The sequence below is a fragment of the Podarcis tiliguerta genome, assembly GCF_965153285.1.
Source record: "Podarcis tiliguerta genome assembly, chromosome: 14".
Lineage (NCBI taxonomy): Eukaryota > Metazoa > Chordata > Lepidosauria > Squamata > Lacertidae > Podarcis > Podarcis tiliguerta.
The window spans coordinates 14,341,646-14,356,780 of NC_139547.1; the positions used below are offsets into that span (position 1 = coordinate 14,341,646).

At 43.0% G+C, this 15,135-nt stretch overlaps 1 protein-coding gene across 5 annotated transcripts in view; it reads right to left on the bottom strand.

The window, feature by feature from the left end:
- The window catches only part of FBN1 (fibrillin 1), a 229,677-nt gene that overhangs the window by 131,937 nt on the left and 82,605 nt on the right, over nucleotides 1–15,135 (bottom strand). For all 5 annotated transcript variants that reach the window (XR_014504560.1, XM_083411720.1, XM_083411721.1 and 2 more), the window contains exons 7-8: nucleotides 6,253–6,450; nucleotides 3,796–3,921 (exon numbers count right to left, since the gene is read on the bottom strand). Coding sequence is in view for 4 of the 5 variants with exons in the window: in XM_083411720.1 (XP_083267846.1) it covers nucleotides 3,796–3,921; nucleotides 6,253–6,450 (324 nt within the window). In the remaining variant the exon portion in view is untranslated. The remainder of the gene's footprint in view (nucleotides 1–3,795; nucleotides 3,922–6,252; nucleotides 6,451–15,135) is intronic.

Here is a 15,135-nt window from a genome sequence, read left to right on the forward strand (position 1 = left end):
ATCCCGCTTGCCAGACATCTGGAAATTAGCCCTCCCCACAAAATCTGACACCAGATCCAGAGGCACACAGAACGCCATCACCAATCAACCACACCAGACCCAAACCCAGACCCTCTCCACAGATAAACTACAGACACCATCCAGTAGCCAAACCAGGGTGGCACCTCCGGATGCTGCACTCCCCTGCAATCCCTACACAGATCTGGCTGGCACAGGCCACAAAACCACAGCTCGCCCCTATACACGAAGCCAAGCCAGAGCACAACCAAGTGCAGTACAGCCATCTTCTCAGAAAAACTCTTCACAAAGTTCAAGAGTTCAAGACACGAAGGCTTTAGCAACTAATCCACACCTAATGACCCACCTAAGTGGGATTCAGGAAATCACTCAAGAAATCACTCAAGATATCCCTCAAGTAATTAAGGAACAAAAGAAGAAAAGGCACACTAGCCTGGGAACCTCCTCTCTGCCCAGAACATTGGAGGCTATACACCACACCTCCTCAACAGTATTTATAGGAACTCAAACACTGAGATCCTGCTCTGTTCCAGTAACAAGAAGCCGAAAGCACCAGCCTGAAGATGACGAGTGAGACCTCGTCGAAACGTCGCCTAGACACCCCAACTTTTACACGGGAAGACACCCGAGGACACCAAAACCTGCATATATATATATATATATATATATATATATTGCTAAGTTACATTCAATAGTGCACCATAAATACCGTATTTTTTGCCCCATAGGACGCACTTTTTCCCCTCCAAAAATGAAGGGGAAATGTGTGTGCGTCCTATGGGGCGAATGCAGGCTTTCGCTGAAGCCTGGAGAGTGAGAGGGGTCGGTGCGCACCGATGCCTCTAGCTCTCCAGGCTTCAGGAAGCTATCTGCAACCCTTGCAAGCCCGGCGGGAGTTCCTGCGCGCTCACAAGGCTTGCGGGCAGCAGCCTGCCACCCGAAGCACGGGGAGCCCTCCGGAGGGCGCCCCCTGCTTCGGACGGGTGTCCGCAAGCCCAAAAAAACCGAGGTGCGTCCTATGGGCCGGTGTGCCCTATAGGACGAAAAATACAGTAGTTATGAACACAGCCAAGAACAGAAATGAAAGTACTGAGAAAATAGTGGCCATGAGAGTAGCGGAAAGTGACAATTGATCTACCCACTGAACAGATAATCTGTGACCCTGAGTAGATCAGTTTGGAGCCTGATTCCCCCTAAATTGTTAGATTATGGCCATATTAGGTTAACATGAAATTATAGAAGGAAACCATCACAACTGGTGTTGCTTGAAAGTAATTTTATTCTTATTTAATTTGCATAGTCCACATGACAAAAAACTGCAAACACATAGTAAAGTCCCATGTGGTCAAGCCCCTAGTCTTTTGTGAGAGTCTTTAAGGTCCTGATTTTGGAAGGCTAGAGGAAAAACATGATTTGGGTAAAACTGGAAGGAAGCATGGTGTGGCACTTATAGGCTTCATCACAGTTCCCTCTGTCTTCCCCCCTCTACCCACAATTCAAGTATTGAGGATACAGCATCCATGTCTTGAATTGCACTTGCACTGACTTAACATTAGTCTTTATGCTCCTATAAGATCAACAAGCTTTTAAAGGGGTGCTAAAGAAAAGTTCAACATCTTCTCAAACTACATTTCTATCTGCTAAGCTTATGAATGGAGTACTGACCAAGACAGGTATAAAGCGCCTTATTGAATGAATGACTCTTCATTGTTGTCCCAACATACCAACATCTTAATAAGGGTTTTCAAACAGAACATCCATTCATTCCAGCTGACGTTCTGCTACACCATGTACCTATCAAAAGTGGTGGGTTCTCCCCTATATTATCCAGCCTATGAGACCTTAAATATAGCTGCAGCACTGTATACACACTTTGTGGCATGCAGGATTACAGTTTTGCAAGCATGAATGTTTTAAGGAAGATCCAAGTTTAGCATCCCACTGAGGCTACATTCGTCACAATAATATGTTTTGAATGTGTTATAAACATCCCAACACCAGATGGTGCCAGAGAGCAAAAAGAAGTTTAAATGGATTTTTACATAGGCTTTTTTGTTGTTGTAACGATTTAATTTCTGACTTATTTATACCGTTTTTAACCTGTGTCTAGATCCACTCTTACTCTCCAAATCCTGACAGTCCTATCCACAATCATTAAACAAGATAATCTAGATTTAAACAGATTTAAACCAATGGGGCTAAATTGCGGTATCTCAATTCCACATAATCCAGTTTAACTAGTTTTTGAATCAAGATGTGACTGAATTTAACTCTAGAAACACTACCAGAAATTCCTGTGTTTGAGAAGTTGCAACTTATACCTTTGGCTGCCTTTTTACCAACAGCACTGGCAGACAGAATGAAAACCGTATTTGTCTGGAGCAAATTCTATGCAAATCGGTTTACATAAGATAAAATAAAAATAAAATATGACAAAGGAGTTGTTGTATAAATATTATTTTACCTAGATTTATATTTCCTCTGTTGTATGGCACCCAATTTGCAGACTCTTAAAGGGGTCTTACATTCAGGATGAGCTGTGTAATATTACAGCCTTGAAAAGTTTTATGCTTTACTTATGTATAGTTCCCATTGACCTTCATGAATAATTTACCAAAGGGAACACTTTCCTTCCTTCTTCTAAATAAATCCATTGAAACACATGTACACTGCTGAATGAGCTATGATGTTAAATAAGCTACAAAGCACCGCCCATGCGAAATGTTACTTTATTGGGATGGAGGAGTACAGTAAGATCTGTGGGTTTTCAGAAAGAATGGGATTGATTGAAATAAGAGAGATACTGTCTGATAATATGCATGCGTATTTATGTGGACACGGGTGGCGCTGTGGTCTAAACCACTGAGCTTCTTGGGCCTGGCGATTAGAAGGTTGGCAGTTCAAATTCGCGCAACAGGGTGAGCTCCCATTGCTCTGTCCCAGCTTCTGCCAAGTTAGCAGTTCGAAAGCACGCCAGTGCAAGTAGATAAATAGGTACCCCTGTGGCGGGAAGGTAAACGACATTTCTGAGCGCTCTGGCACTTGTCACAGTGTCCATTGTGTCAGAAGTGGTTTAGTCCTACTGGTCACATGACCCGGAAAGCTGTCTGTGGACAAACGCTGGCTCCCTCGGCCTGAAAAGTGAGATGAGCGCTGCAAACCCATAATTGCATTTGACTGGACTCAACTGTCCAGAGGTCCTTTACTTTTTTACCTAAATTTATGTGATTCAGAGTGGGCAAGAGAAGGCAGAGAAAGTATCTTTTGCATGGCCCTTCCTTTATGTATCAATAATGTCCAATGAGAAATTGCAAAATGGGGAGAGCAATGGGGATATAAAAAGCTTCAGCACAGCTTTCTCCTGTTCCAACCTTTCGCATAGTTATAAATCAAAATATTGTCAAAATATATTCCCCTTTCATTTAATTCTGACCTACTACTACAGTCATACCAGTCTAGATGTTGTGGTGGTGGTGTTTTGTTGTTGTTGTTGTTGTTGTTGTTGTTGTTGTTGTTGTTGTTGTTGTTGTTGTATTTATACCCTGCCCATTTGGCTGGGTTTCCCCAGCCACTCACATAAAAATACTGGGGGGAAATGGAAGTGTCACAAAAGGCTAGGAATGCAACAGATTTTATGCACAGAGAGAGATAATACTGAAATGCCCTTTGTGCAATTTATATTTCCATACTTGTGTGAAGAAATATTTGAAATACAGTTTGCTTCAAATGTGAAAACATTTCCCCTTATTTTCAAACGAAGGTTCTGAAAGGACTTACCATCACATTTCTGTGTCACTTCATTAAACTTGTGTCCAGCTGGGCACTTGCACTCAAAAGATCCAACAGTATTAATGCAATTTCCCCCTTGACAGATTCCAGGGATAGCTTGGCACTCATCCACATCTATCATGCAAAAAGGGTGGGAGGAAAAACCACACACACAAAAAGAACTGTTAACAATTTGACCACACAAAAATTAAAAACAAATTCACTGTTCCCACATTATCTTGTAAGGTTTCTTGCCTGGAAGAAAGTCCAACTTATTTGGAAATTATTAAGTTTTTTAAAAAAATATTAATTTAGTACAGTCTCCCTAAGTACTTTCTATTTTAAAAAGTAACACAAAGAAATTTCAGCCACTGTTGTATTTAAGTTTATATCATCAAGCTACATGGGGTACAAAATATATGAGGCTAGGCCCCTTGCCTAGCATCCTATGGTCAGTATTCCATCAAGCACAGTGGCGTAGCGTGGGGGGTGCAGGGGGGCCGGCCGCACCGGGCGCAACATCTGGGGGGGCGCGCTCGCACTCGCAGCTCTCTGCCCCTACCTGACTCACTCACTCTCTCTCACTGCAGTGCTGGCTGTGCGAATCCGATCCGAGCCGCCGGATCGCCACCCACTGTGGAGGGGAGGGTGCCAGGCATGCGGTGCGCTGCGGAGAGAGAGCGAGGGACTATCTGGGGGAGGGACAGTGCAGCGGGGGCGCAAATTACGTGCCTTGCCCTGGGTGCTGACAACCCACACTACGCCACTGATCAAGCATGTAAAGAAAAGTAAAACCCAATGTCATCGTTAATTATAGAGCCAGTTCATACTTAACATTTTGTCCTCAAGTACAAAAAGTGCCTGTATTGATAATGTCATCCAATTGTTAATGGTACATGGCCAGTTTCTCCACAAAACCAGGGCACAAAACTCTACTCCTGATTGCCGCTTCCATGTTGACGATGCATACATAAATACAATGTGCTTATATAACTCCCAATTAAAATTGCTGTTTGTGTATATTCCATTTATTTTTTTTCACATGAAGATTGGCTCCATAAGTAAAAGGCGTCATTGGCTATTCCAGGACACGGCAATTATTGACTGGGCAATGTTCTCAATATGCTAGACTTTCGGCCCTATCTGCACTAAACATTTATAGCATTATCGTGCCAATTTAAGCATACTGAAAGAATACTGTGTACTGTAGTTCGTAAAGAGTCCTGAGCTGTGTTAGGGGAACCTATTCCCCTGAAAAGTATTATACCACTTTAAACAGTCAAGACTTCCACCAAGAATCCTGACGAGCTCCTCACAGGCCTACAATTCTTAGAGAGATTTAACAGTCAATCCTTTTTTCCTGGGAACTCTGAATATTGTAGCTCTGTGATGGGATTCTCATGATTCTTTGTGGGAAGCCATGACTGTTTACTGCTATTAGACAGGGGCCATTAGACAGGAGAATATGCTAGTTTAGGACAATGAAAGGTTAGAACATAACCACACAAATTGTATGGAAGTTGTTTCTGTAGTTTATAGAGCTGCCCCAGCTGTTTAAAGATAAGAGAAAGAGCTTGGTTTTTTTGCTAAACCATATCCAAATTTTCTAAAACAATAGACTGCCTTCAGTTCATCATGGGAATCTTTAGAGTATGAATCTGATACTACTTTGGTTAATCTTTATCTCTTCTAGACCCATTAGCTACTGTACCTCATTAGACAATATTTTAGAGAATGGTCTAAAACAAATCTTCCCAAAAATGCAGTCCTGGGAATATAAAATCCACACCAATTTAGTGTACAGCAACTGTCCCTTTTAACTTTCTCCTGCTTCCTGCCAGACACCCAGACAATAAAAGAATTTATACAGCTGTATATGTATAACAATAAAAGCCAAAAGCAGTGTAAGGGCTTTTGTTTGTGAGGCATGCTAAAGAATAAAGAAAGAAATATCTTGATGGAGTGGTATTCAACTAAGCATTACTCAGAGTAGACCTGCTGAAGTTAATGGACATGACCAACTTAGGTTTATTGACTATATTACTTAAAATACATAGCAAGCTGTTACAAACAGTGCAACCTGAGAGCCGTCCCATATTAGAGGAATCTCTCTACAGAGAAATATCAACGAGTTCCGGTTGCAAAATGTTAAAATAAACAATTTTATTGTGGCTGTGCTATCGCCAAAATCTGTTCTATCGTCCTGTAGCATTGCAGAATGGAGCTGCTTTCCTTATGAAAGAACCTTTTGGCACCAAAGAAATTCAGTAAGATCCCTGCCCCTCTCTCTTCCAACTTTTACAAATGCCATTGCAATTTACAAGAGCATCCAGCACTCCGTAGACGCTTTAACGAATAGATCTGACACTCCTTTCCACAGCTTTCTCTACAATTTCAGACAGCAGATGAAGCTCGGTTGCAATCATTCTCTTAATAAAAATTTCAGCAGCTCCTACTGTACCGTACCTTGACAGGCTCCTGTCCGTATGTTTGGTATGAAGCCCCGCCGACAAGGATGAGGCTGAGCTGGACACATTTCACAGGGGTGGCCCCATGCTCTCCCGACAGTCGCACAGCAGAGGGTCTTTGTGCAGACTATCCCGCTGAGCTGACCCTGGCACATCTGATTGGTTACCAAAGTGAAGCACGGGCCTGTCCTATAATCTGGATCAGAACAAGGAAACATCATCAGTGTTAAATCAGGGGGTGAATTTCATTGATGCGAACTCAAAGCAACAATATAAGAACTTGGCAGATAACTTTGCACACTCCCCTCATCCCCCGCCCCCAGGCACATAGAAGCAGGCATCCTTTCAACTCTGGTCCTGCTAATTCTGTGTTTTCATAGCGTGATTTTACCCTCTGAAGCGCCTTGAGTCCTGCAGGTATGGGACGGTATACAAACAAACAAACAAATTTCCACACTGCAGTACAGAAGCAAATGTATAGCAAAAACGAGAGAAAGGGAAGTCAATAAACCCTGGATGAGATCTTCACATCTCGCACTTTGAAGAAGTCACACAATATCCTGAGAGATCCCACCCATCCTGCTCACAACTTCTTTGAACTGTTGCCTTCGGGCAGAAGATATAGGACAATGAAAATACGAACCACACGCCTTCTGAATAGTTTCTATCCAAGAGCTCTGATTGCACTAAACAATGATCTCAGGGCCAGTTGTAAGAAATAGCAAGCAGGGAGTAGGAAGGAATGAGATAGGGTTTAGGTCATGTTATGCTTTTAACAGGTCATGTTATATTCTGGACTATGTATGTTTTATAGATTATGTCTGAACGGGATGAGAGTGTTGGAGGTACGTGCAAATGTGTATGTGAAGCCGGTCTTTGGGTGGGTGTTTGATTTTCGTTGTTGTGTATACTGTGTATATACGGACAATGACAAATAAATTTCTATCTATCTATCTATCTATCTAAATTATGTCCCTAAAATTTAAAGAAGGGCACTTCCTGATAAATGAACTTCCGAGTGCCATTGCCTCTTATTCCAAAAAGGGGGGAACAGGCCTGAGACAGAGGCTCAAATGAGGTTCCGAAGCCATATTTATCACAGCCCTGTGTAGCTTCACAGTCTCGTTCGGTGCTTTGTGTTGTGTACATCCCCCAAACTGCGTATATGAGGACTCTTCACATTTCATACGATAAGGAAACAAACTCTTTCTGATTTGTAGGGAACTGTAAAGGATCCTGGCCCAACAGGGAAAACAGTAGCACTCTCCCATTAGTGGCAAGTTTGCCTAACCCTTCCCTGATTAATCTTGCCTAGAGCACAGTACTTTTATTAATTCTTTTTCCTACCACGGAATTTAACAGATCCTAAAGGGCTGTAGCTTACAACCAAGTTAATTAGAGGCAACTTTCAGTGATACGCAGGCACAAAGCACACCCATTTAACTGTGGGCAACCTTTGTCTGCAGCTAAACGAGAGGGCATGTGGAACACATCTGATTTGGTTTGTTTATGGTACGACAAACTATTTATCTGAGAGACAAAATTAAACTAGGCCGTTAATAAAATATTCACTTGTATTTTGTTCCATTCTCCCACGGCAACAACAAAACAGTGGCATGGCGAGCTCCCCTGCACGCACATACACACTCTCACACACAAGCTCTCTTTTTTCCTCAAACGAACATTTGTCACCTTCTCTGCTGCTTTTCTGCGCCTTCCTTTATTCCAGGCTTCCTCAACCTCAGCCCTCCAGATGTTTTGAGACTACATTTCCCATCAACCCTGGTCCTGCTAGCTAGGGATCATGGGAGTTGTAGGCCAAAAAAGTCTGGAGGGCCAAGGTTGAGGAAGCCTGCTATATTCCTTTATTCATCGACCTCAGAAAGAACAGATATTTCCCCTTAAAATGTTTTTCACACGCTAGTACACAGGGAAAACACAAGCATCCCCCTCTCCAAGCCCAAATCCTTCACAAGTGCACCTATGTAGTTGCCAATATAACTCTTACATTCTCACTTTACATCAGGGGTCCCCAAACTTCTGAGCCCATGACCTCCAAATGAGCTTATAAAGTTGCCATAGACCCCAACCCAAATGACTGGGAATGTATATCAGATAAAGTAAAGAAATGTCAATATACAGTGGTGCCCCACAAGATGAATGCCTCGCAAGACGGAAAACCCGCTAGACGAAAGGGTTTTCCATTTTGGAGGTGCTTCGCAAAACGAATTTGCTATGTATTGCGAGTTCCTGCGGGGGTTTTTTCCTCCCCCCCCTTTTCCCCAAGCCGCTAAGCCGCTTAACAGCTGATCCGCTAAGCCGCTTATCAGCTGATCCGCTAAGCCCACTAAGCCGCTAATGGGCTTGCTTCGCAAGACGAAAAAAACCGCAAGACGAAGAGACTTGCGGAACGGATTCTTTTCGTCTTGCGAGGCACCACTGTATAATTAAGATTTATTTATCATCAATCACCATTACTAAGAATAAAATAAATAAGGGTGTAAAATCAACTTAGGAAATGCATTAGCAAGGAAGGTACCCTCTGTATATGCCTGTGCCTTTTTTTAGGCTCATATTTCATTATTATTATTATTATTATTATTATTATTATTATTATTGGCATTGTACCTCATAATGGGTTTGCCATACATCCAGAAAATTCTGCACATGTACAGTAATCAGATGCCTAAAATGATGCCCAGGTGTGTGTGGGTGTTGAATTTTAAGAGATTTCCGGAATTTCCTGGACGTATAGCAGTGGGTGGGATATTTCACACACAGCCCCTGCGTCATATCGAACAGCCCCAAACTACTAGTGTCTCTCTCTGTCTGTCTCCAGGGCTGCCCTGAAGGGCACCAATGGCAAAAGGGGGGCGGGCCCAGGAGGAGAGAGAGCGTGTTGCTGAGGGTAGACGGCAGGCGGGACACGGGCCCCCCAGTCTGTCCATGCCCACACTTCCCCCTTCCTCAACTACCGTTTTCTGCTCATGCCACCTTTGCCTTCCCCAAGTTGCCCACGTAGAGGCACGAGGGGCAAGGCAGGGAAAGGGAGCCCTGGCGCAGTTACACACACACACACACACACACACACACACACATGGTTCTGCATGCAGAGCTCCCCAAGTAAATAATAAAAGGAACAGGAGAAAGATAAGCTTTGTTCTCTCCTCTGGCCTCAGTCAACCTCAATAACCTATTTTTACATCGATACAAAATAAAAAAATTCCTTCCAGTAGCACCTAAGTTTGCTATTGGTATGAGCTTTTGTGTGCTTCAGATACACTGAAACAGAAGTCACCAGACCCTTATCTATAGTGAGAGGGTGGGGAGGGGTATAACTCAGAAGGGTGGTGGGAATGGGTGATTGGCTGATAGGTAATGTGGTAAACCTGCTGACGAATGTTAACGACTGCAATTGGTCTTACAGGAAAAAGCGATGGGCGAGATGGCTAAAAATAGCTATATCATGTATAATGAGATAAGAATCCAATGTCTCTATTCAAACCAGGTCTCTCCACTTCTCTTTCCAGTCTATTTCTGAAATTCTTTTGTAATAAGACAGCTGCTTTGAGATCTTGTATAGAATGTCCTGGGAGACTGAAGTGTTCTCCTACTGGTTTCTCTGTCTTGTGAATCCTGATATCAGATTTGGGTCCATTTATCCTTTGGCGTAGGATATTTTCACATGGCTTCACTGCCTCCTCTTTCTTTAATTCAGCTTCCTCGCTCAACAATTCCAACACAAAGCTCAACAACTTTGGGGGTGGGGTGTGTGTGTGTCAGGAATTTTACTTCTTGAAATATGGTAAGCCTACCTGTACAGTCCCACTGACTGACCTCAGTATCAAACACTTTGAGAAACCATGCCACCTTAAAGTGTACAGTGTAGGAGGCCCTTAGCAGAGGCTCAGTTGGTCTCAATGAACTATACAGTAGGACTGCATATTGGGGGGGGGGGTTAGATTGCAGGGGGCAATCTTACCTTCCAGAGATTGCACAAGATCTCGCAGGGCTTTCTGAGATCTCACAAAGGCCTCCAGAACCTGTGCGAGAACTTCCCACAGCCCAATATGCAAGGCAGAGAACTCAAAAGATAATTCTGTGCTGAGTTTTCCCACCATGGAAAGAGCTTTGAAGCTCTCTGCCCTTGTTTACTCAGCTCTGAAGGCCTTTGAGAGACTTTTTTTGCCAATGGCTTTTTCCTGTTCTCCTGCCCCCTTAAAAAAAAAATCAGGCAAGACGTGTGTGTGTGCTGTTTAATGTAAACTTCTTAATTTCATTATTAAGTGGCCTATAAATTTAGTTGCATAAAATAAATTTGGACCAACTGAATTGCCAGATGCAAGCTTTTGAGTGTCATAAATTTCAGTTAGTATTTGAGATTAGGTCACACAAAGTCTCTCTCTCCAGGAATTTAAGCACTAGTCAGTTCAAATAAAGGTTATGCTCTTACTTGCTGTGTTTTCTCCCACCCTTTATCCAATCTTCAGTTTTCCTTAGACTTGTTTATAATTACTTGCCCCCAGTGGCAAGTTAAAATTTCCTCCAAATGTGAAAGCACAAAATCATTACAAAATTTGTCCCATCCTCTCACCCTGTCACCTGTCAGGCCGCACAACAAAAATAAGTATGGACATATTGGCTAGTGGGTTTTTTTGTGGGCTAGTGGCTTTTTTACACATCCTTCCAACTGGTTCAAAAGAAAGCGGAATCACTATGCAAAATACTTTGCAGAATGCTAGATTGAACATTTTCATTGAGTTTCATTTTCAAACTATAAACACACTGAATCTTTGGTTGAGTTGTGATATATCAGTTTGCCTATGTACAGTGCTTTTTTTCCCCTTAAGAAATGTTTAGGGGTACTCTCATTTTCCTACTCATATTGAAACACTGCCCCTCAATGAGGCCAAACTTAGATTCACAACATGTTTAGGGGTATGCGTCCCCCCAGGAAAAAAAAAACACTGCCTATGTATATTTTCTTTTACACTAGTCTCTACATCCCAATGCTTATGTACCTACCTATTAAAACTGTGAAACATCTCCCTTGTGATTATGTGCTATAGAGCAATACATTCCCATTTTACCACATTATTATTATGTATTTATTTATATCCCGCCTTTTTCCCTGACAGGGACTCAAGGTGGCTTACAGATAAAAATAGGAACAGCTAAAAATATTTTTTTAGAAAAACAATCATTAAAAAACAATTAAACATTTACACAAAATAGATGTAGTTGAGACCCAAGCTCTTGGACACATTCCTCTGCTAGGGTACATTTGTGGAAAGGCTGACAGTATATATTAAGTAACAATAAACCTGTCACATCCACTTGATCAGGGTTTCATTTGTTCTTGAATATAAAAATTCCCCATGGTAACTAGAAATATCACACTGATCTCTTGTTTTCAGAGGAGAGGGAGAACCTTGAGGCCAGCGGTTCCCAAGTGGTGGTTTGTAGACCCCAGGGGGTCCATGTCACATATCCGTCAACTGCCAGGGACATATCGTTTTGAGGGATTGTGCCCTCACACTAGAACACAACATTCAAAAATGTAAGAGACTGTGGTCGGACATGCGTCACCTAAAACCTTGTGTTTAATGAGTGTTGCGTTCTCATGCGGGTTATGTGACTCACGCAGGAGTGAAGCCTAGAAGATCCGTGGCCCAGTTTTGTGATGGGACATGTTGGAGGGTGTGGCGGCACTATTCCATAACAAAAACTACTACTGAAATATCAACATTTACAAAAGCAGGGGGTCCATGGCTTGGCTTTTGAAAAACAGGGGGTCCGCACTCTGCAGCAATTAGCTAATTGGAACCACTCCTCTAGGCCTCTCTATCTGGCTCCTAAGAATGTCCCCTAGACTGTAGACCCCTCACCACAGGCTACGCCGCTCACCAGGCCCTGCTCCATGCCCTTGTTGAGCATTTTGCCTGCAAAATGTTCCTTGAACTATAATAATGCTTCTCGCTTATCTTTAGAGGGAATATAGAAGAGAAGGTTGGTGGGTGTAGAAAACTGGCTTTTGCACAGCTGGAACGCAGCCTACTGTGAAAAGGTCATTCATTGCTCCACAAGCTTTTTCATCTGTCCCCAACTACTTTTCTGCCTGTGGTTCCACCTACAACTGGCATGCAGCCCCTTAAAGGTTACTCATGAAGGAATGTGGTCCCTGGGCTGAACAAATGTGCCCCCATCCCAGTATCAATCAATGCCTTCTAATACAGATGTGCCTTCAAAGAGTTCTCATATATTGGCCTCTTTCTGGATCTATTTTCACCTGAACTAATTTTAGAGAGTTGTTGCCCACAACTGCCTGAAACCAGTACAAAAGCATGTGGCCTTATTTACTTCTATAAATACTAAAACTGAGAAAAAAAATATGTGTCTCTAAGTCTCAAGCTATTAAAGCCACAACTGAAACAAGTTCCTTTGACATTAACTACTGAGACCAGTGGAAAAGTGGAAGTAGCCTAAAACAACTGTAGAGATTGTTGAACCTCAGACTATTGGCAGGTTTTTATCTAAACTAGGCACAGTGCTAATGAACAACAATTGCTCCAAGGTAATCTATGGAACAGACTGAGCTAGCAAAGCCATTCGCAGGAATCATGACCCTGGAAATATTAGATTCTGGCATTTGTGTGTTTATTTTTTCAGCCAACCTTTTCGGCAGCAAGGGCAGATTCTCCAACAGGCTGCAGAAGAGAGGAGAGAAGGGAAACAGCACTATTCCATTGTCTGTGCTCAGTGGCGTAGCGTGGGGGGTGCAAGGGGGGCCGGCTGCACCGGGCGCAACATCTGGGGGTTAGGGTTAGGGGGCACAAATCCACGGGTTAGGGGTTGCAAATTACTTGCCTTGCCCCGGGTGCTGACAACCCATGCTACGCCACTGTCTGTGCTAAGAGACCAGCTGCTTTTCAGTCTCCCCAGCAGTCATGTAGCAACTGCCTTTCCACCAGTCTGCAGGGCAGAGGGAGAGGTGAGAAAAAGGGCTACAGTGGTACCTCGCAAGACGAATGCCTTGCAAGACGAATGCCTTGCAAGACGAAAGAGTTTTTTGTTTTTTGAGTTGCTTCGCAAGACGAAAACGTCTTGCACCTTTTTCTTAAAACCGTCAATGAATTCCTATGGGAAACCGTGCTTCGCAAGACGAAAAATTCACAAGACGAAAAAACTCGCAGAACTAATTAATTTCGTCTTGCGAGGCACCACTGTATTTGTTGGTCCTCCTTCACATGGCAGCAAACTACATGAACTGCTCCCATTCGTTTAAGAATTGTAATCTGAAGAACTGGGGGCTGAGCTTACTTCCCCCCCTTCTCCTTCCTTCCTTTTTCCTTGGGTATCCTGAGGGTAGGGACTGAGGTACTATTTATATTTGTAAGCTACATGGCCAGAACTATCCTCAACAGCAATATAACCAGGAGGGTCAAAAGGATCAGCTGATTTCTCCAAACAAACAATCCCAGGATTTGAGCATTTCACGAACCCCTTGGAATGTGATTTTCTTAGCTCCTGTAGGAAACTCCCTCAGGAAGAGCAACAAACAGTCATTGATATTCTTGACTCTATGAGTCACATAATGAAAGGAGTCAAAGAATTGGAGGTAGGGACTGATAATAGATCCAATATCTGCAACCATTTGACATCTATAGAAGTTCTTCAGGGCCAAGGATTATCAGATGATGAAGCCCAATGTTAAGTTGTGGGTGAACATATCAGACGACACATCGATTCTTCAAACAGCTCTTGTTTATTCACAGGCCAGAACAGAACTGAACTGAAGGGTTCAGCCAGCCTGCTTATATAGAGCACTACAACGCAACAGTAACCATTTTCTGTAACTATCCAATCACTGAATGTCACTTTCGATCCCTTATTTGCATATGTGGACCTGAACTGTTTATAGTATCCTCCTGCTGGCCCAGGGTGAGAACTTTAGTACATAACACCCAAGAAAAGGATGGAGGTTTACCTTCCTGTGCTCCAAAAATGAACCTAGTGGATCTACCAACAGAACCCCTACCCCAAGCTGCGGGAAACGGTTGTATTTGTGTAGAACAAAATCCTTCTCTGAATCTAATAACGGAACTTGGTTGGATACAAGCATATAATAGTGATTTAGATAAGATACACTCAAGTTTCTTGAGACGTATCCTGGGGCTTCCAAGTTCAATCAAGTATGAGACGATGTGAGCAGAACTAGGTACAGAACTAGGTGTACACACAAAGGAATATTGGATGTGGGCTAGAACTATAAAACACTGGTTGAATTGCCATTTTCTTTGCCAACCTTCAAGTCTGATATCTGACTTACTTAAGGACACTTATAAAACCAGACGGTTCCAACACTTACATAGCACAATCAGATCTATTTGTATTGACTTGGAACTCTTGCATAATTCAAGTGAGCAATATATTTGTCATAATACTGTATTCAGATCAGGTTAAGGAACAAAATATCAAGTCAGCGGTAAATAAAGTTTGCTCCCCCAGGTTTCATGGTTTAAATACAACAGATAACAGGGTCACTTATATTTCAAAATTATTAATTCCATTCCAATGCAGGGCCTTTATGTTAGCCCGACTATTTTCCAGGGACAGTCCCAGAATTATGAAAACCACCCTGGCTTCTGATTTGATCCCAGAATGTCCCTATTTCCCCTGCCAGTGCCACCACTGAGTTCAAGGAGGAGGAGGAGCTGGCGATTGTCCTGAGTGCTGGTGGCAGTGGCGCCTGCAAGGAGGCATCCCATTGCCTCTCCATAGCCACTGCTACTGGCCTCCTCCCTTGGGCAGTTCATAGGGGCTGCTGGAGAGCAGGTGAGGAGGAGGAAGAGAGGCTGCCACCACTGAGGCCCAGCCTTGC